This window comes from Pipistrellus hanaki, assembly GCF_964339955.1.
Source record: "Pipistrellus hanaki genome assembly, chromosome: 3".
NCBI lineage: Eukaryota > Metazoa > Chordata > Mammalia > Chiroptera > Vespertilionidae > Pipistrellus > Pipistrellus hanaki.
This window is the reverse complement of record NC_140505.1, coordinates 103,358,442-103,378,460: the sequence shown is the minus strand read 5'-3', so window position 1 is coordinate 103,378,460 and position 20,019 is coordinate 103,358,442. Positions and strand designations below refer to the sequence as shown.

The window sequence follows — 20,019 nt, the reverse complement described above, 5'->3', positions numbered from 1 at the left end:
TTTGGAGGGACACAATTCAGTCCACAGCAGGTGGCAATGTCCAAGCTCAGTGCAGGAGAAAGTACTGCATTAAGGGGAGTTATGAGATATAAGGTTAGCAAGAGCCAGAATAGAATCAGAGTTTTTTTTTATTAAGGCAATGTCGTGGTGAGAATTGTTTTAGGAGAGCAAATCTGGTGGTTGCTTATGGATAAATTTTATTGCAAGGAAAAAAAATCGCATTTACGGGAGGAGTACTGCAACAATTCCCAACAGAAAAATAAAGACCCGTGTTATGATGGCAGTACCTAAAAGGCCCTGCCGCCAGGAACCCTTTCATGATCCTTTCTCTAGAGGGGATCTCTTCCTTACATCCCATTTTTTTCTTATGTTTCAGGGCTGCTCACCGAACACCTAAGTCTCATATTATATACTGTTTTTCTGTAATTTTTTAAATGCCTTTCTTTTGCAGTTCCTCTAGTGATAACAGTGGCACCGGAGAGCCGCAAAGCTGTGAGGTCGCCGTCCGGGAGGGAGGGAACCCGCGCTCTGCACCAGGTCCCGCACTCTGAGCAGGAAATGCGGATACTGTTTACAGACTTCACAGGCCCGTCCAGTTCCGTTTGCTCAGCACCACGCACGGGGCCAGCCACCCCGCCTACAAAGGACGCTCTTCGGATTTTCTACGGGGCCGCAGCCTCGGGCCCCGAGCGCCCTGGAGCACAAAGGTGGTGCTCACGTCGTTGAACCGATGAGTGAATTATTATTGATTAATTGCCAAACTGTTAGGAAGCACATACCTCCCCTTTTTTCAAAGGGTGGCAGGCAGCAAAAGACTAAAATCACTTTCTTTCCTGTAAGGGAGAGGATAGACATGATCAATAGGGCCCTCCCAACTCTGGGATTCTGCGCTTCCTTTTAGGATGTAAGCAAGGACATAGCATTAACGGAGATACCACTGCGCAGGAATACAGATAACGTCAGCGTGGTGGCCGAAATGGAACCGGAAGAGAAATCGCGTGGATTTGTTTGGACTCTGGGAGTAGGAGGGGACCTAACCTCAGGCCCAGGGTGCTTTGCGCGGCACACCGCCCCCGCCCCACCCAGAGTTCCCTGCGCGCCGCGCTGGCTTCCGGCGGGCTGTGTGCGCGCCGCGGGCTGGGACGGCTCTTGCGTGCTGGTTCCGCCCGCCTCCGCCTCGCTTCCCCGCCGCTGGAGTGTGAGGTTCCCGCCAGGTTCCGGCCGAGGCGGGAAGCTATGCTCCCCGGCCCGCTTCGGCTTTGATGCGAGAGGAGCAGCCGAGACCCCTTTCCGCGTCCTGAAGGCGCTGAGCCGGGGCAGCCATGTCTACGGGGTTCTCCTTCGGGACCGGCACGCTGGGTTCCACCACCGTGGCCGCCGGCGGGACTGGCACCGGCGGCGGGTTCTCCTTCGGAACTGGGGCGTCCAGGTAACCGCGCTTCCTCACCTTCCTGGCCAGGTTTTCCCAGGACGTTCCCGTGGGGTTATCCCGCCCGTCTTGACTCCCGCCGGCTTTCTCGGTCGTCGGCCTGGAGAGAAACAACTGCCCCGCGCCGGCATCGTGGGCTCCCCGCTCCCCACTCGCCGCCCTGGCCGAGCACTCCGTGCGGGGAGGGTGGACGGCTTCTGTGTCGTGGGGGCCCAGCATCCACGATGGTTCGGACATTGTTCCTACTAGTGAGGTCTGGCTGGCTGCAAGGCCCTAGCAGTTTGTCAATCGTAGGCACAGAGTGAATGTTGTACGAATGAATGAAATATAGCTTATTGTGGAGTTTTAGAAAAATATAAGGACAAAAGTTGCTCCCTGGTGATGAATTTGTTTCGGGATATGCGGTTTTAGACATCGTAGAGCTTTGATGAGTTCGTAGTTAACGAGTTTTCAAGTCTTGGTGCCTCATGGGACTCTTGCTGTCCTGTTGTTTTTGTTTTACTGCTTACAGCATAACTTTGAGCAGTATGCAAATGAGCATAAGTGAGGATGTTGTGTTTTAATGACTCGCATTGTCTTAATTAAATTGTAAAATGTAGGTAATGTATTCATCCATTTCTGTGCAACCTGCTACACCGGTGACAAAAATTTTACTAGCAGAAGTCCCGAAAGAGGCAATTAAAATCTTTAAAAATCATTTTATTGGTGACAGACTTAATCTTTAGAACTCAATCTTTTGAAGATAAAGGTGGAGTTTATTAAATCCAGTCGTGTGCATAGAAGCTTAAAGAATATTGCTGTAGATTAAAGAGGCAAAAGTACCTTCAGCATTGTAGTCACAAAGGGAGAAGGATCACAGGCTACACATCAAGTCAGAAATCTGGGGGTTTTCCTAATGCCTCCTTTTCTCTCACTCTATACACTTGGTAATTTTAATTATTTTCTATTAGCTTCATTTTCAGTGCTGCAAGCTGTTGTCATTCCTTGAACAAATATTTATTGGACACACTTCTATGTTTTAGGTGGTAAATAAGAGTACTGCTCTCCTGAAGCTTACATCCTTATGAAAATATTTAAATTTCCTCCCTGATTTTCAACCAGTCACCTTTCCCTTGTTAAATGAGAACTGTGCCCATCATTCCCTGATTACTAGTTCAATGAAATCTCAAAAATCTACTTTTATGTCCATCTTTTTACTATATTGTATCCAGGTTGATATATTTTTTTAAATTCACACTGCCTCCCTTCAAGGTTTTTCACTATTATTGGAATGAAGTAAAAATAAACCTTGTGATGGTCCTCAAGTAATTTGGAACTTCTTCAAAAGGCTTATCCTGAGCCCATCTTTCCTTATTTTAGTTTGCTGCAATTCAGTGGTCCAGACCCATTAAATCGCATTTATATTATCACCCAGTTTAGGAACACAAGTAATTGAAAGTTTCAAGAAAGATACTTTTACTTCATATGATGCACTGATATGAAGTAAGGGTATCTTATTCTGATGCATTTCATTTTTTAAAAATGCATATTATCGACTAAATTGATTTCATACCCTCTAATGGGTCCTGAAATTAGTTCCAAAAACATTGCTCTAGCAACCTGGGTCCTTTCTCAGTTTCTTGGCCAAACCTTACCCGTTTTAAGGCAGATCCCTCTGTTTTTAATTCCTTTACTACCTCATACCCCACGTGCCAAGCTAATGCCTACTTTTGGTTTTTTCTGACCCATCAGTCTGTAGGAAGTGTATATCCTCATAGTACCCGGTACCAAAGCACTTATCACAGTTGTAACAGTTCATTATGTATTTTTGTTGACTTATTTATTGTCTGATCCAAGCATTAGAATGGATGCTCCATGAGGGTGAAGACCTTTTCATACTGTTTTTTTCCAGTAGACACAGTGAAGCTCAATACATATTTGTTGAAGGAATGATTGATTAATCTCTTTCTCTCTGAAAATTTTTGAAGCATAGGGTCTTATTTACCATTTCATCCTTAGTCCTTAGTCCTCAGCCCCTATAACAGTGCCTGGGATATAATAAGGACTTTAATAAATACTGTTGAATGATCAAGTATTATTATTGGTAATAAATGCTCCTGCTGCCGTTTGGTGATTTGGTAACACTCCGGGAAAGTTCCTCTCCCAGCCTCAGTTCCCGCGTTTGGAAAAGGAATACAATTACCTCAGAGTTGTTGAATGAGATAAAGCATGTAGAAAATGTAGCATATTTGCCATTTGCTAAGTGCTCAGTAAATGTTAACTATTATGTTATTAAGTCCTCATTAAGGCAAGCTGGGGAAGTTAAAATCACATTACTGATCTGCTGGAGTCAACTTGGCTCACATCCTGTTGAGTCAGTGGCAGATAATGGGTTGAGGTCAGGTCTGGGGTAGCTTTTTGTTTTTCTTCAAGTAAGTAAATTTCTCTGCCACAGAGACATTTCTGTTTTGCTTCATTGATAAAGTAATACCATTTCACTTTGATGTATTTCGTTGGTAATGTTTTCAACTTTAATTATGAAGCACTTCATTGTGTCTTCAAGAAATTTTAAATATTTTAATTGTCTAAAATGCATATTTACATTGTACATCTTTTGCATATTTATGAGGTAGTAAAGAAAGGATCATTGGCCCTAGCTTTTTGGGCTCAGTGGAGAGAGTGTTGGCCTGGGGACTGAAGAGTCCCGGGTTCAATTCCAGTCAAGAGTACCTGCTCAGGCAGTGGGCTCAAGCCCCAGTGCGGGGCATGCAGGAGGCAGCCGGTCTGTGGATCTCTGTCATCGTTGATGTTTCCATCTCTCCCTCTCCCCTTCAGTCTGAAATCAGTAAAAATATATTTTGAAAAATATTACTGACTTGTGAGGAAGGGGAGCATAATAATTTTTTAAATTAAAATATGCCAATAATGTTTCTCTTAAGCTCAGTTTAAGTGTTTACAGATCTGTGCTTTATCAGTGAGGCCCTGCAGCCCTGCCCTGACAACCCCACCCGGGCCTGCTATCATTTTTAAGATCAGTGGTAAACTAAGACACAATTAGTGTATGTCCTCTTCTTTTCCTATTCAGAGTTAAAGACTTATTTCTACTCTTTAGTTAAGCTCCTCCCTCTCTATAGCCCTCCAGTGATTTGCTGGTATTGTATGTGTTTAGTAGAATTTATACTTTTTCCTAATGATAGCTATAATAGCAACGTGTATCGAGTGAAGTTAATTTGTCCTGCTTGATCTCTTAATTTTACAAAAAATCCTAAGGGTACTATTACTCCCACTTTGCAGATGAAATAGATGCTCAAAAGGATTAAGTAGTATCACCTACATGTCAGCACAATGGGGAACCAGTACTGGATCCCAGCCATAACACTACTGCCTTCCCCTTAAATTGAAATTTCCCAGGCTTGTAAGCTTTTTAAAACTGACATTCAGTCCTCATGGTAATTAATGTCTGTTTGGAAAGGCCTGGATTACATATGTAGGATGAGTGGGATTTCATAATTGTTATAATCTCTGTTAACTCTCCTACATATTTTTTGAAATATCAAGTGGTCAAGTTTTGGGGTTTTCCTTTTCCTTTTTTTTTGCTTGCTTTCATAATTTGTTCTAACTATAGAGAGCCTCATCTGTGGCTTGATGAGAACAGTTGAAAAGCTGTGAACTTCGTTCACATCACTTGTTATTGGCTGCTCTTTCAAAAATTCTGAAGAGAATTTCTGCTGATGAACACAATTTAAATATATATATATATATATATATATATATATATATATATATATAATTGATTTCAGAGGGGGAGAGGGAGAAACATCAAAGATGAGAGAGAATCATTGATAGGCTGCCTCCTTAATGCCTGGTGCTGAGGATCTAGCAACCTGGGCATGTACCCTTGACTGCAATTGAAACTGGGACCCTTCAGACTGCAGGCCGACACTATCCACTGAGCCAAACCAGCTAGGGCCACAATCTTGATAGGGGTAACTTTGCTTTGCATTTTACTCTTTTTTAAAAATATATTTTTATTGATTTCAGAGAGGAAGGTAGAGGGAGAGAGAGATGGAAACATCAATGATGAGAGAGAATCATTGATTGGCTGCCTCCTGAATGCCCTCTTCTGGCCATGTGGCCTGCAATCCTGACGTGCCCTTGACCAGAATCAAACCCAGGACCCTTTAGTCCACAGGCTGACACTCTGTCCACTGAGCCAAACCAGCCAGAGTTGCATTTTACTCTTGCCAGGATAGGTTCATTCTTATCTGTCACCCTACTTCCCCTACCCCCAATTCTTACTAATTTTTTTTTTTTTATGTGGCAAGATACCTACACTCCCACCTCATAAATATGGTAATGTTACAATAGAAAGATGGTAAAAACAACTTAGATAATCTTTTCCATTTCTGGGTATGTTGGGAAAGGACAAATGAGTTTAGTAATGTGAATTGTAAAGGAGTAGTTCAAAAGGAAAATTATCAACATTCAAGGAATTTCCTTGTGGTCATTTTTATTTATTTTTTAAAAATATTTTTATTGATTTAAGAGGGGAAGGGAGAGGGAGAGAGATAGAAACATCAGTGATGGGAGAGAATCATTGATTGGCTGCCTCCTGCATGCCCCACACTGGGGATTGAGCCTGCAACCCAGGCATGTGCCCTTGAACAACTCTTCGGTTTGCAGGCTGATGCTCTAGCCACTGAACCAAACCGGCTAGGGAATTATGGCCATTTTAAAATAGCTCACTTTCAAACAAAAACTAGTGAAAGTAGAATAAGAATGTGGGGTTCTTTTACGATTACTTGGGATCTGAAGTCTTAATTGCTCTAGATTATGCTTATCTTTATAATTGGTACTATATTTTTTAAAGATTAATTTTATGTGTGGATTTATTTTTAAAGATAACTGAAAAATAAATTTGGTTAAACTTATTGGTTCCTTATGTATGGAGATGCATTAGATATTTATAATAATAAAAGCATAATATGCAAATCGACCTAACAGCAGAACAACTGTCCGGACCACCTTCTGGATGACCACACTATGACATGCACTGGCGCCAGGCCAGCCAATTTGGGTGCGATGCGATTGGTCGGTGGGGCCCCGCCATCGCCCTGCAGGGAGAGGCCTAGGCCAGCAGTGGCGGAGGCTGGGCCAGCTGCTGGCAGCCGGGGGAGGAAAGCCCTGATAGGCCCTGATTGCTGGCCAGGCTCAGGGATGCTACCTGTGGGGTCCCAGATTGCAAGAGAGCACTGGCTGGGCTGAGGGACACCCCTCTCCCCCACCTTGTGCACGGATTTTGTGCACCGGGCCTCTAGTCCTATATAATAAACTAGATGCCGGTGCCTGAAATTTGTGCACTGGGGTGGGGGAGGGGAAGTCCCCTCAGCCTGGCCTGCGCCCTCTCAAAGTCCGGAGCCCTTGGGGGGTGCCCATAGGGAGCGGGCCTAAGCCAGCAGTCAGACATCCTTAGCGCTGCCGTGGAGGCGGGAGAGGCTGCTGCTGCTGGGCCCACCAACCGTGAGCCCAGCTTCTGGCTGAATGGCGCTCCCCCTGTGGGAGCACACTGATCACCAAGGGGCTGCTTCTGAATTGAATGTCTGCCCCCTGGTAGTCAGTACATGTCATGGAGACCGGTCGTTCCGCCATTGGTCGATTTGCATATTAGCCTTTTATTATATAGGAGGCCTAATATGTTAAGTGTCCAGTCATGTGTTCAACCAATCAAACCATAATGTGCTAATGATATGCTAAGGCGGCTCAACTGCTCACTATCATGTGCACTAACCACCAGGGGACAGATCTTCCGACTGGTAGGTTAGCTTGCTGCTGGGGTTTGGCTGATCGGGACTGAGCCAGAGGGGCCAGACACGCACTGGAGCCCTCCCTCCATCCTTCCCTGGCTGGCCAATCTCCCATGTCCCTCCCTGGCTCCAATCGTGCCAGGGGTTCCTCAGCCTGGCCTGCGTTCTCTCGCAATCCGGGACCCCTCCCCTCCAGGGGGTGTCGGAGAGCTGGTTTTGGCCCGCAGGCCAGGCCCAGGGACCCCACTGGTACACGAATTTGTATACCAGGACACTAGTGTTAAATGCAAGAAATTAACCTTGAAGAGTTAATTTTCATTTCTCTTAAGTCAGTATTGGCTCTAGTGGACCTTATTTTGTGTTTGTTGGTTTTTTAATAAGCAACCCTTCTGTGGGCCTCAATTTTGGAACTCTTGGAAGTACCTCGACTCCAGCAACTACATCTGCTCCTTCAGGTGGTTTTGGAACTGGGCTCTTTGGATCGAAGCCTGCCACTGGATTCACTTTAGGAGGAACAAATACAGGTAAGGAGGATTGTCACATTTTTCAGAGAGTAGGTTTGGGATTTTATCGTTTTTCAAGTCTACTGAATCTCCATTTATAAGTATTGTCATTGATGGTAGACTTAAAAAATGGTAAATACTAAGATGAAAGGAAACATAGGGATGTGGAATTAAGGGCCAATGACAGGCCCAGTCATTAGCTATGATCTACTTTTCCATAAGGAAGGATTAAAGAAGTTATATCTCTTTAAATATAGCAAATAAAAGTAATTAAAATTTTTATATTAGATTATTATAGAATGCATTGTTTTACCTTAATGAAGATTAAGACAAGTTTACCAATTTGGCCATTAATTACCATATATGGGGCAGTCAGCATCCTATTTTGCTATAACATTATGGTTTACATTTTTTTTTCTTCTTTTTTTAAAAATATATTTTATTGATTTTTTACAGAAAGAAAGAGAGAGGGATAGAGAGTTAGAAACATCGATGAGAGAGAATCATCTATCAGCTGCCTCTTGCACACCCCCTACTGGAATGTGCCCGCAACCAAGGTACATGCCCTTGACCGGAATTGAACCCGGGACCTTTCAGTCCGCAGGCCGACGCTCTATCCATTGAGCCAAACCGGTTTCGGCTACATTCTTTTTTTCCCCTAATATATTTTGTTGATATTTTTACGGAGAGGAAGGGAGAGAGATAAAGAGATAGAAATATCGATGAGAGAGAAACATCAATCAGCTGCATCAATCCCTTGACCGGAATTGAACCCGGGACCCTTCAGTCCACGGGCTGACGCTCTATCCACTGGGCCAAACCGGTTTCGGCATACTTTACATTCTTTTAAAAAAAATTTTAAAAATCCTCACATGAGGTTATACTTACTGATCTTTTTTTAGAGAGAGAGAGGGAGAGAGAGAGCCATTGATGTGAGAGAGAGCATAGATTAGTTGCCTTCTACACCTCTCCAAACTGGGATTGAACCTGTAACCTTTAGGTATATGGAGGACCCTCCAACTGAGTGATACCAGCCAGAGCTATAATTTACATTTTTAAGAAATATTTTAAATTATTTATTAAATAATTTAATAGTTTAAGTGGTAAAAGGGCAAGAGGTTAAGATTTCTGGTGAACATTACAATAATAAAAAGTGTGTTTAATACTATAGGTATTTTATTATTATAAGCTAAAAATACGTTTCACTGAAATTGTTTCCTTATTTATCCTTTATTCTCTATTCTCAGAGCCTCTTGGTCCGTTACCACCTTTTGCATAGGCCTTCCAGCATTAATTACAACACTTTCACAGCCACACATAAAAAATGAAAGAACTGCAGGAGTAAATATGAGACAAGCCAGTGAGCTTTAGCTCCGTTTGTCAGGGTGTTTTTGTTTTTGTTTCTTAGAGCTTTTTTTTATTCCTTGCTTAATTTTGTTATAAGCAATAATTTTTTTTTCATTTTATAAATCTTATTTGCTAATTAATCAAATTATTTACAGCTTGTAATATGAAAATCAGTGCTATAGGAAGTGTGTTTATATCAGTTAACTAGAGCCCAGTGAACGAATTCATGCACAGGTGGGGTCCGGCCAGCCTGGCCCCATTCGGGGTGGGTTGAGGCAGGGCCTGTCAGGAGAAGGAGTTGGCAGGAGATTGGCCACTTGACCTGCCCCTATTGGGGCCCGATCTGGCCAGGTCGGCTGGGGGTAGGGGCTGCAGGTGATTGGCTGGTCAGGGGGGCAGGGGGCAATCAGGCATCGGTGGGGGGAAGAGCCATGAAAGGTTGGCTTGCGGGCCCCACTCCCTATTGGGCCAGCTCACTGGCTGCAGTGGATGTCATAGTGACCAGTTGTTCCACTCCCTGGCTTTTTATATACACTGAGTGGCCAGATTATTGTGCGTTCAGAGATCATAATAATCTGGCCACTCAGTGTATATAGATGCTTATGGTGGAAGAAGAAATTGTGATACGTTTGGTCATTAGCAGTGTTCTTACTCCCTGAAGGCGATTTTGAGTCTTGCCTTTGTAAAAAACCAAAAGAATGCCATCTTCCACTGATGATTACGTTTTATTTCTCTTTTTGTCTCCAGGAATAGCATCAGTTATAACTACAGGATTAACTCTGGGTAAGAACTTTTGAGGAAAGATTCTAGATCTGTGGTTTCTTACTCTTCTCTTTCCTTATATCCTACAGAACTGGGGTATAGAGGAAAGCGTGTGAGGAACTGAATACAGATCACAGATGCTGGCTTATCAAAGAATCTTTCAGTATTTGAGTATTTTAAAAATACCTTTTTATCAAAATATTTTTAATTCAGATTTAGTTTTTCTTTCAAAATTTATTTCACAATACATTTTTCAGTCTTTTGAGTCATTTGAGTGGAAAAATCACCAAAGTATAGGCCAGAAGTCTTGGAGTTAAGCCCTGGTTGTACCACTAATTAGTTGTGAGCCCATTTTTGGTCGTTGAAATATCTGGCAGCTTTTAGTTATTTATAAAATTAGATAATTGGACTATAACAAGTTTTTGGATTCCCTTCCAGCTAAAAAAAAACCCTTAGTTTTCTATAGTTATCTGTTGAAGGGAATGTGAATAACTAGGATTATAGCCTGCCTTGAATCTGTATGGCAATAAATAATGGAAAGGTAATGGAAGAATGAAAGAATATCGAGGAACCTCAATTAAAAATTGAAATGAATGAAAGATTAGTGGACTTCCTTCACTTGGCTGCTACTTAACCTATTGTCAACAGAAATATATGTTTACCATCAAATTTTGGACAATTGGCTACAAGGGCAAGCAATTGGGTCCTCATATTTTCTGAGATTATAGAACTCACACGATTTCAAAACACTGTACTCTGGCAGGAACTTCCAGTTGTGGTAAGGTCAATCCAGAAAGATAATTTTTGGCTTTTTTTCTTCTTAGTGCTTTTAGGAGAAGCCAAAATGTAGGCCATTCATACTTTTCTTCATTTAAATTTTTGAGCAGCTACTACTTCCTAACTCTGTGGCATTATGCGTAATGCCTTGAACATTTAGCATTAGCTATTGATGTCAGGAACTGCTGAGTGTGTTAGCAAGACATGCAACCTGTTGTGAAGTGAAGGGAATAGGCAAGTATAAACTGTGCCCGTAGGTATTCTGACAAATGCTCTAATAGGTGTATGGAAGGCATCAAGGGAGGCAGAGGAGAAAGAGAGTAGGAGTTCATTTTAAGGACAGGAAACATTCTAGATGGAGGAAAAATACTTCGTTCTTGAGGGTTTAGGTTTCAGAGGTAGGGGGAGATTTCGGGAGCAAGAGGGCCAGTTTTAGGAAATGTGATTTATCAGTTAAGAAAGGTGATTTATTATATGCCAACACTTTAGACTATTTTAGAGACAGTGGAAAGCTAATGGGAATGGAACCTTATGTCAGGGGGAATGAGAGGGTATTTTGTTGTTTGCCCCTCACTCCCTCCATCCCTCTTTAAAAAAAATAAAAGAGTAACAGGTAATTAATTCCAAGAAAAGATTATAGGCTAGAGGAGACTGATAACAGATAAACAAATTAAGAAGTTATTGTATAATACTACCCTGTTTCCCCGAAAATAAGACAGTGTCTTAAATTAATTTTTTCTCCCAAAGTTACGATAGGTCTTATTTTCAGGGGATGTCTTATCTTTCCATGCGTTAGGTCTTATTTTCGGGGAAACACGGTAGTTACTGAGAGAGAGGTGACCTGAATTAAAGTTTTAGAGTATGCTTGTATTGCTGAGATATCTCTGAAGTAGACTTGACAGGATTTGTGGCTAATAGAATGAAGGGAGAGAAGGGATGTCAAAAGGGATTGTGATTTCTGCTGTGAGTAACTGAATTAACCATGGGGGTTTAGGAAAGTTTTTTTTAATAGGGAGAAATATAGGGACATAAGGGTAGGGCTAGCCAATGCAGACTCAGGTAAGTGTAGATTTAGACCGTGTACCTATAGTTGAGATTCTGAAAGTGGGTGAGATCTTTTAGGAAGTAAGGGAGCAGGAAGTAAACCATAAGGAGTATCAGTTAAGTGAACAGATGAAATGGAGATGGACAAAAGTGGGGTAGGAAGAATTCTGGGTGCTGGCAAACACAGGAACCAGAAGAAAGAGATCTTAAGCAGTAGAGAATTATCATGTATATAATTTTGAGAAGATGGGTCATTTTTCTGCTAGGATATTAAGAAAAGAAAGGTTAAATTCTGTGCAGTGTTTCCCAAACTTTTGACATAGGTGTACCCCTTCTATAATTTTTGTAACGCTGAGTACCCCTCGTACTCATGAGAATGTAGAATTAGGCGCAGCTAAGCACGGTGCAGTGCATATCTCCACCAAACTCCGGTGCAATGCGAACCCACACCAAACTCTTCCCGTACCCCTGGGGGTACGCGTACCACACTTGGGGAAACACTGGTCTAGGGGTACAACTAAAATTGAATTTCAGTATTATCTCATTGATTCAATTTTCTTTTGCTTTTCTTAACTCAATAGGACCATTCACTATTATTTGGTGTCAAATTTTATATTTTTCTCTTATACATACAGAAGTACATCCTGGTTCTATCTATAAAAAGTAGGATCACTAACTTGTAAGGATCCTGATTGGTGTATGGTATATAATACATATAAATTATAGTAAAATAAGGATTTTTTTTTTTTTTTTAAACAGGAACTCCAGCCACTACATCTGCATCTACAACAGGTTTCAGTTTAGGATTCAATAAACCTGCAGCATCTGCCACACCATTTGCTTTGCCTATTACTTCTACCTCAGCTAGTGGTCTTACCCTTTCATCTGCTCTGACATCAACTCCAGCAGGTGAGGCAGAATGGAAAAAAGGTCACATTTTATGGTTAAATCTTAACTTTATTTGGTGAGTGTACATAGGTAGCCACCTTTATTAAATATAACTTCAGATTGGGGAATTTTTTACTTAAGTCGTTCAGCAACTTTGACCTATTAAATTACTGATTTGTGTAAAAGATCAACATTGGGCATTAAAGCAGCAGAGACCAACTTTCAAGTGTTTATAGAGAGCAGAACAGGGAAGAGGATAAGAGAAATAAAATGTAAAATCACTAATATATATTTTGTTTTCGAAGAGTATTTTGGTGACAGGGAAGAATAAAAAGTTTGCATAAACCTTGCCTGGCTTAAATTCATTCAGATTTGAAGGTAGAGTTGATGGCCTGGCTGAAAACTTTATTACTGTGTGAAATCAGTTACCTGATACCATTTTTTTATTACCCAAAGTTTTTTTTCTGTCACTCATTTTTTCCTTTATTCATAAGTATATATAATTTTATCTTTATTGAGTAGTTTTTTGCAAGAGTCAATTTTATTGTGGACATCGGTTTTTTAAAGAAGGTGTTTTGTATTTGTTATGATGTTCTAGAAACAGTGTTTCCTCTTGAAGGTTTACAGTCTCACTTTTTATAGCATCCACAGGATTTACTCTTAATAATTTGGGTGGAACGACAGCCACAACGACGACTGCATCAACAGGCCTTTCCTTAGGGGGAGCCTTAGCTGGTTTGGGAGGTTCGCTTTTCCAGAGCACAAACACAGCAACGTCAGGTAATCGACGGCACTCATTCTCTAGAAATGATGTTTGTTTTAAAGTTTATTTTGAGCAGATTGCTTTGTCTTATTAAATTTATGTTTTTCTTTCCATATGAAAACAATTGTAATGCTTTTCATGCCTAATCGGACCTCTTAGCAGTATTTTTAGAAATACATTTTTTCGTTTCTCAATATTGACTGGCTAGATAAAGAAATGAAGAGGCACCTGTTTGAGGAGTCAAAGTTTCTAAAGAAACTTATCTTTTTAATAAATAGCAGTTGAATAGTCTAGCATCATTTAGTATCTACAGTCATTGTAAGACATCTTAACTTTTTAAGCTCTAATTCTAGGAGTAGCTTTCTATTACAGGTGTCAGGAAGGGTATTAGATGCTTTGAAGCAGGGGTCCTCAAACTTTTTAAAGTGGGGGCCAGATCACGGTCCCTCAGAGAGCTGGAGGGCCGGACTATATGAACTACTAATTCCTACTGTAACACCTCGGCTGCGCTCACTGCCCAAAAAACCTGGCGGGCCGGATCAGACTCCTCTGCGGGCCGCATGTGGCCCGCGGGCCGTAGTTTGAAGACCCCTGCTTTGAAGGCAAGAGTGTAAAATACAATATTGAGTAATTTTATTACTCAGGTAATACTTAAGTATCAGTTCACCTGCCAAAGACTACTGAATGAATATTTATATTTCGGGTTGATTTCTCATTTCATGCTTATTTTGAAATTAGCCTTATGTCAAGGATTCTACAGATGTTTTGAATTTTGGCTATAGCTAATGCCAATATAGGAAAGCCAGTGGGGTTTTGTGGGAGTGAGAAACACTTCCCTTTTATTTGAAGAAGTTGTATAATTATTTAATAATGTAACATCAAGAATTTCTGTTTAACAATTTACATATTAGGAATAGTTGATACATGTTGAAATCACAGAATTTCTGAAAATACTTGGATTTATTTATAATGGCTAGTTCAGTAGTTTCACTAAGTACCTGGTTGTGTGGGAGAGATAAAGGGATGTGACTTGATTTCTGTTAAAGCTATAATTCTTTTGTGTCTTCTATTCAAGTACTAAATTTAATGCAGTAATTCCAAGTCAGTGGAAGGGGGAAAAGGGAACTGGGCAAGATAACCTGTAAGAATTTGTAGTATTCAAATTTCATTGATCTTTCAAATATTTTGTCATTGTCTAACTTTGTAGGTATTAAAAATATTTTCTAATAATAAAATCACTAGATGACTATAACATACATTTCTTTGCATGATAAATATTTAAATACCTCTCCCAAAGATTTCTATCAAAGACACAAAAATAATAGGGAAGGTAGGGGGTTGTTTTTGTGTCTTGTTGAATTTTTTAGGTATGTCCTGATTTTTTTTAGGCTCTTAACACAGTATTAAATGTTTAATTTATGGTTATATTAACCTAAAAGTGCCATTGGTGTGTTTTTTTTAAACTGAAGAAGTTATTTATTTAGCTTTGTTTTTTTCCCATACATTGTCAGGATTTAAATCCAATTTTCCGTTACCCCATGCTCTTAACAGTACATTCCACTGTTTTTAAAGTAAATAGCATCTTGTCTTAAAAACAAAACAAAACAAAACAAAAAAACCACCCACAATTGTGACAGCTTGGGAATGTATGGATTAACAAGTATATATTGATTTAAAATTAACTATAGTCTAACTCTTCTAATTTCTTTTGTCAGTAAGGTAGGATTTAAATAAATGAAGTCTACTTTAAAAAAAAAATTATGCAAAGAATCTGGGAATATAAAGAACCAAGTATTAGTTCTTTAAGTTTCATTGATAATAAAATGGTTCGTTTTATATTATACTAAACTCTTATACATTCATACTAGATACTTATTTACCCCAAGGTTTACTGAGGTATAATTGACAAATAAAATAGTAAGATTTTTAAAAAATGTACATGATTTGATAGATGTACTTTGTTGTAAAATTATTCCTTAATTAACTCCACCTATCAAGTTAATTGATACATTCAACACTGGAGTATTTTAAAAGTATATAATTCTAAATCATTATTGTAAGTCAAGATGTATTCACCTGAAAACATACTAAAACTGCTTTTGTAGAGAGGGTTAACAAACATAAAATTGAGTGTCCACATGTATTGAATTAACATGTATTCTGACCCTTTTTAATAAAGAAAAAAGTCATATTCAAACTACATATACTGTTGAATGCAAGCAAGACTGTCGGTCTTTGTTTAGAGCTTGCTCTAGACTTGTTTCTTGTTATTTTCCTAAATCAAGTATAAAGAAAATCTGGAATCCAACTTAAAAGCTTTGGAGTGCTTTGGTCAGAAGAGTAATCATTATGAAGACTTTTTCAGTGAATTTTATAAATGACATTTAGCTTATTTGTAGGTCTTGGACAGAATGCTTTAAGCTTGGCTTTGGGAACCACAGCAGCTACTTCAACTACAGGCAATGAAGGCCTTGGTGGTATAGATTTTAGCAGTTCATCAGATAAAAAGAGTAAGTAATGTTATTATAATTTTATGTTCTAACAGTCTTGTAAGGGAACTTAAATCCCTATGTCTGGAAGATTGTTAGTTATATATAATATATTCAGTAGTAAAGTTTTTACTTTAAAGTTTGTTTGCATTGTATATTTATCAATTTTGTGTACTGTGCATTTAAGGTTTTATTTTTCTAGAAAATTGAGATTTGTATGTGCCTATGTCTAAACGTATTAATATATATTTTTTATTTTTTAAAAAGTATATTTTATTGATTTTTTACAGAGAGGAAGGGAGAGGGATAGAGAGTTAGAAACATCAATGAGAGAGAAACATCGATTCAGCTGCCTCTTGCACACTCCCTACTGGGGATGTGCCCGCAACCAAGGTACATGCTCTTGACTGGAATCGAACCTGGGACTTTTGAGTCCACAGGCCGATGCTCTATCCACTGAGCCATACCAATTAGGGCTAATATATATTTTTTATTTGAGAGCATGACACATATTATTTGAAACCTGTTCTTATGTAATAATATATCACAAGTATTTGTTAATGTCAGTAATTTTAAAATATTTTAATGCTGCTTAATATTAATCCTATGAATGGACATATCAATTTAGTCAGCCATCATCTAATTGATAGTGTTTATTTTCAGTTATTTTACTCTGGAAAGTATCACTGCATTTGGGCATCTTTATAGAGAGAGTCAGGGTAGTATTGTAATTTAAAGAGTGTCAATTCTGGTGCTAACTTGCCTGGGTTCAAATTATGGTTCAATTATTTCCAAGCTTTCTGACCTTATTCAAGTTATTTATTCTCTCTGTGCTTTAGTTATTTTTGTATCTATGAGTGGGAGAAACTAACAATACCTACTTGTAGGTTTAGTTTGAGGATTACTGTTTGTAAAACTTTGGCAGGGCAAGGCACATAGTAAATACTGTCTAAGCATTTGCTTTTATTTAAATTTTGTTCATATTTTTTAACATATTTTGGTTATTTCTTTAGGGCAAACACCTAGAAATTGAATCACTGGTTTAAAGACAGGGACATTTTGGAGACTCTTGGAATATGTTGTGAAATTGTTTTCCAGGAAGGTTTTTATCAATTTATGTACTCAGCAGTGAGTAGGAAAATGCTCTTCTTGCTGTACTCTTGCTATGCTGAATATTCTTTTTAAAAGTTAGCCAAATTCATTTTGAAAAGTTTTTTATTGTTGTTGGTTCTGTATATGATTTTAAAAATATATATATTTCTATTGATATTGGAAAGGGAGGAGGGGGAGGGAGAGAGATAGAAATTTCAATGATGAGAGAAAATCGTCAATCAGCTGCCTCCCGCATGCCCCCATTGGGGGTCGGGCCCACAACCCAGGCATGTGCCCTTGACTGGAATCAAACCTGGGCTGGGCCCCTTCAGTCCAAAGCTGATGCTCTCTACACCGAGCCAAACCAGCTAGGACCTGTGTATGACTTTTGTTTTACAACATCCTTTCTGATTCTGATGAAAGCATGTCTTATTAGAATATAGACATATATATTGCCTTGATCCTCTCAGAACTTAGAATGAAGTAGTGGTTGAAGGTGTATAGTAGTCAGTGCCCATCCTGTATAGTAGAAGAGTAATATGCAAATTGACCATACCTCTGCTATACCCACAAGCCACGCCCACCAGCCAGTCAGGAGTTAGTGTGCAAATTAACCCAACCAAGATGGCTACAGCCAAGGAGCTAGCAGGAGGCTTGGGTTTCCCTGGCAATGGAGGAAGCCAAGCTTCCCACACACCCTGGCCGACCGTGGACTCCACTCAAGGATACAAAGTTTCAATTATAGAAGATAAATAAATCCCAAAAAAATGGCTGTAGTCATTGAGCAAGCAGGAGGCTTAGGTTTCCCTGGTGATTGAGGAAGCCAAGCTTTCTGCCTGCTCTGGCCAGCCCTGGCCTCTGCTCAAGGCTACAAAGTTTTAATTATAGAAGATAAGTAAATCCCAACAAAAATTACTGCAGCCACGGAACTGGAGAGGGCAAAAGGCTTAGGTTTCCCCAGTGATGGAGGAAGCCAAGCTTTCTGCCCATCCTGGCCTATTGGGATCGGGCCTAAACGGGCAGTGGGACATCCCTTGAGAAGTCCCAGATTGGAGAGGGTACAGGCTGGGCTGAGGAACACACACACACATCCCTCCGCACAAATTTTGTGTACCGGACCTCTAGTATCCTATATAATCCTATATAATAAAGAGGTAATATGCAAACTGACCATCACTCCAACACAAGTTGGCTGCCCCCATGTGGTTAAAGCTGCCAGCCCCAAGATAGCCAGCAGGGGAGAACAGTTAAGGGAGCGATCAGGTTTGAAGGGGAGGGCAGTTTGTGAGGACCAGGCCTACATGGGAGGACTGTTAGGAGCGACCAGGCTTATACGGAAGGGCTGCCAGGCTGGCAAGGAAGGGCATTTAGGGGTGACCAAGCCAGCAGGGGAGGGCAGTTGGGCAACCAGCTGGCAGTTGGGGAGGGCAGTTGGGGGTGACTGGACCAGCAGGGCAGGGCAGTTGGGGCCAATTGGGCTGGCAGGGGAGCAGTTAGCCGTTGATCAGGCTGGCAGACAGGCAAGTGGTGGGAACCAGCAGTCCCAGATTGTGAGAGGGATCTCAGATTGGAGAGGGTGCAGGTTGGGCTAAAGGACACACACACACACACACACACACACACACACAGTGCACTAATTTTGTGCACCGGCCTCTAGTAGAATAATAAAGGCACATGACTACAGGTATCAGATCCCCCTTTCCTTCATCTGTTATATGTGTCAAGGCAGTCAAGAGATTTCTTTTTCCAGTAGCGATATTAGGTAAACCTATAGTATTAGTGGGATTTAATCAGATGAAGTGTAGTAGGGAACAGCATTCCGTGAAGAGTGAGCAGCATGGAATGAGGCCTAGAGATGAGACTGATGGAAGGCCAGTATACCTTCAGAACAGAAAGATTTAGATCCTAGAGATCATGAAAGGCCTTGTATTCCATAATAGGATTTTGTAATTAGCCCTGGTCAGTGTCCTCACTTGGTTGAACATCATTCCATGCACTAAGAGTTTGCCATTTCGATTCCCGATCAGGGCAGATGCTCGGGTTGTGAGCTTGATGCCCAGATTGATGTTTCTCTTTCACATCAGTGTTTCTTTCCCTCTCCCTTCCTTCCTCTTTTTGAGGAACATTTTTTTTTTTAATTTCATAATTACACTGATCAACTAAAGGGTTTTGATCTGGATAATGTGACATGATGAGATCTGTATTTTAAGAAGGCATCTGACAACCATGTGGAGAATAATGTGTAGGAAGCCAAGAGTACATGTGGAGAACTGTTAAGAAGCCTTTATAGTAGGCCACGGATATTACTGAAGTGCACGCTAGGGAGACTACTCAGGAGTCCACAAGTAGTCTCAAAACATATGCAAGTTTTATATACTCATGTTTGTGTGTTTATTAATTTTTTAATAAAATACTAGGGTCCCTAGGCCTTGCCGGTGATCAGGGCCAATCAAGGCCTTCCTGCTGCTGGCAGGAACCTTGGTGGTCAGCACACATCATAGCAAGTGATCAAACTCCCAGTCTCCTCAGGGGACACTTTACATATTAGCCTTTTATATATATAGAGGATAGCAAAATGGAATATCAAAGAAATAACAAAATAATAACTAGTCAATAAAATAGTCGAACTACTTGAAAACAAATGAAATCCTTACCTTATATTACTGTCTGACCAGATCTAAGACAGTATTTATAGAACAAGGATGTCAAACTAAGGAAAAAAATATCATACAATCAATGAGATACAAAATATGAAAAACTTAATTGGATTAAAGAGTTAAACAAACAAAAAAACCCTATGTCCAGAGATAAAAGGTAAATGACAAATTTCAGGTAAAATACTTGATTTCTAGATGTTGCTTTTTCCACATTTTACATTTCTGAAATCAAGATGTATCTTGCTATTATAAGGATATAGTTTTAAAAATAGACATGAAAATCTCTCTCCCAAATATATTTTTAGGAGGCTACCAAAATATTTGGTGGCCTTGTTTCGGCAAGAATTAGGAAAAAAGAAATAGACGTGAAATACGATATATATATATATATATATATATATATATATATATATAGATAGATATATATATATGTGAAAGAATTAATTTGCTTAATGTTGAAATAGCTCTTAGAAGTCAATAAGGGA

At 40.0% G+C, this 20,019-nt stretch overlaps 1 protein-coding gene across 2 annotated transcripts in view; it reads left to right on the top strand.

Annotated features, from left to right (window-relative positions):
• The first annotated feature begins 1,096 nt into the window (after positions 1-1,096).
• NUP58 (nucleoporin 58) overlaps positions 1,097-20,019 on the top strand; it is a 48,082-nt gene continuing 29,159 nt past the window's right edge. For both annotated transcript variants that reach the window (XM_084878782.1, XM_084878781.1), the window contains exons 1-5: positions 1,097-1,429; positions 7,594-7,736; positions 12,405-12,554; positions 13,176-13,313; positions 15,696-15,806. In XM_084878782.1, the coding sequence (XP_084734908.1) occupies positions 1,323-1,429; positions 7,594-7,736; positions 12,405-12,554; positions 13,176-13,313; positions 15,696-15,806 (649 nt within the window). In that variant the 5' untranslated portion in view covers positions 1,097-1,322. The remainder of the gene's footprint in view (positions 1,430-7,593; positions 7,737-12,404; positions 12,555-13,175; positions 13,314-15,695; positions 15,807-20,019) is intronic.